At 45.2% G+C, this 2,242-nt stretch overlaps 1 protein-coding gene across 1 annotated transcript; it reads right to left on the minus strand.

Moving 5' to 3' along the window:
- Positions 1-645: 645 nt before the first annotated feature.
- Positions 646-1,804, minus strand: LOC111757870 (sperm motility kinase X-like). The gene is given in 4 exon segments (XM_023566521.1): positions 646-1,226; positions 1,423-1,615; positions 1,617-1,774; positions 1,777-1,804. Coding segments are annotated over 4 exon segments (960 nt in total).
- Between the last annotated feature and the right edge of the window lie 438 nt (positions 1,805-2,242).

Raw genomic sequence — 2,242 nt, forward strand, 5'->3', positions numbered from 1 at the left:
TAAGGAAATTGAGATAAAAGAGGACATAACAACACAACAGCACAGGTCAGAACATAACGATTTAAACAACATAGTGTTTCACCACAAGATATCCCGACATACTGAATGTTTCTTATACTGTACTCCCAATGCACGTGGGAGAGATAGGTGGCTTACTGTTGTTGTTGTTGTTAAAATTATATGTATTGGGGAAATCTCCTCTCTCCCCTGTGTCTTGTCCCCTGTAATCCCTGGAGACAGGTGCAATGGAGCCTAGCAATTACATTTTGCTCGCTTCTACTTATTAATTCTTTGGGCCCCTGGGTTAGAGTTACGTGGGAACAACAGCTTTCCTCTGGGTTTGTTTGACCCACCAGACTATCTCTGAGGGGTGGGGCTTTGTGTACTGAGATCCAGGCATGGACTGGGGTTTCTCCTCTCCCACCCTCTAAATTCTGGACTTTAGTCCAGCTGAGCTGTCTTATTGTTTATCATATCTTATCACACTTTATCTTTTTCCCTTCCTTCCTTCCTACCTTTCCCTCCTCTAGCTTCTGAAAATAGAATAAAATACAGAACAGGCAGCTGGACCACCCTGTCACTTATTTTTGTCCATGTCTCTGCTGTCTAATACCATACTTACATTAGAACCACATGGTTCTTTTTCTAGGCTGGCAGGCAGCAATTGTTCAGCTTCTGCATGAATGCTGCAATCCCCCTGTTCATCCTCTCCCAGCACATCTTTTTCTTACAGGAGCTGCAGGGGGTTGACTTAGGGCAAAGCTGGTGGGTTGTGCTGGATTGGGTGGTCTTGCAGAGCTCATGTTTCCTGTCAAAGCGATTCCCTGAGAGAAAGGAGTCACTGTTGGAGACAGGTTCACCACTGTTTTGGAGGAGAGCTGAGGTGGTGGGATCTGTAGGGTGTGGAGATGGTGTAACACCCTTATCTTCTGGCTTCACTCTGATGCAAATGTTTGTTCCCTGGCTTGCTTGGTGCTCCATAATAAGATAAGTGGCCATCCGGTGATCATATTTTTTTAACCGGAGGGATTCTTTGATTTCTTCAGGGTTATGTCCTAAGGCTGACATCAACTTTAGGATCTCAGGTTTGGGATATTCTGGAAGCAGATCAGGAGGAGGACAAGAAGGTGGTTCACTCTGGCAGAGCCATGCGTGCCACAGGATTTCCTCTAGTGTTGGCCATTGTGAGTCAGTGGTGAGAAGCATGCTAATGAGATTTTGCAGATCTGTGGAGAAGGAACAGGGACAGTAGTGCCTTCCATGCAGGATCAGCTGCTTCAGATGCAAGGGACGGAGCTCTTTAAATGGTGTGAACCCCACCATTATCTCATAGAGGATAATGCCAAGCTTCCAAATGTCCCCAGCTAATAGCTGTCTTTTGTGCAACAATTTTCAGCCACAGTGTCTGGCAGCGAAATGTACTGCAGATCTCTTTCAGTTTCTGATCAGGAGTGATCTTGGTCCCTAATCCAAAGTCACAGATTTTAACTGTGCCATCTTCGTCTAACAAGACGCTATCCAATTTGAGGTCCCTGTGAACGATGCCTTGCTCATGGAAGTATTGTATGGCACAGATGATCTGCCAAAATATTCTGGCCTCCTCCTCCTGTAGGTCCATTGGTCTCACAGATGTGACTTGTCAGCTCTTCTCCACCTGCATATTCCATCACCATGTACACATTTTCCTTTGTTTCAATAACCTGTAGTAACTCGATGATATTTGGATGCTGCAATGATTTCATAATGTCGACCTCCGACACGCTGCGGTCTCTCCCTTTGGCAGTATTTTGATGGGCACTGTCATTCCAGTGGACAAATGCTTGGCCAGCACTACATTAGCAAAACTTCTCTAGCTTATCTTCCATAGGATATGATACTGGTCTTTGAGCGTCTCCAAATGGGGAGAGCTGACCCGGAAGTCTAGAGCTGATGTTAGTTCACTATGCTCAGTCCCAAATGTAGGCATGATGGATTACCAAGTTTTACAATCTCTGTACGACAACAGCCCTAAAATGAGCAAGTTATCTAAGAGGCTACCTCAAACAAGAGATCTCTTTAGGACCAAAAAAGCCACCCCAGCCAGAGCCTTATTTATAACCTCTGAAGGGACTTCACAATGGCATGAAACCTCTGGTCATGGCCTTACAAAATTTACCTTTCAAGTGGCCTCACAGTGGTTCCTTGTGAGGCCAGAGCACAAAATGGTCTGGTCATGGCTGTCTCTAATATGTGTAGTTATATC

Source organism: Cavia porcellus, unplaced genomic scaffold (genome assembly GCF_034190915.1).
Source record: "Cavia porcellus strain 051 isolate PalLab524CR breed Dunkin Hartley unplaced genomic scaffold, mCavPor4.1 scaffold_13, whole genome shotgun sequence".
Lineage (NCBI taxonomy): Eukaryota > Metazoa > Chordata > Mammalia > Rodentia > Caviidae > Cavia > Cavia porcellus.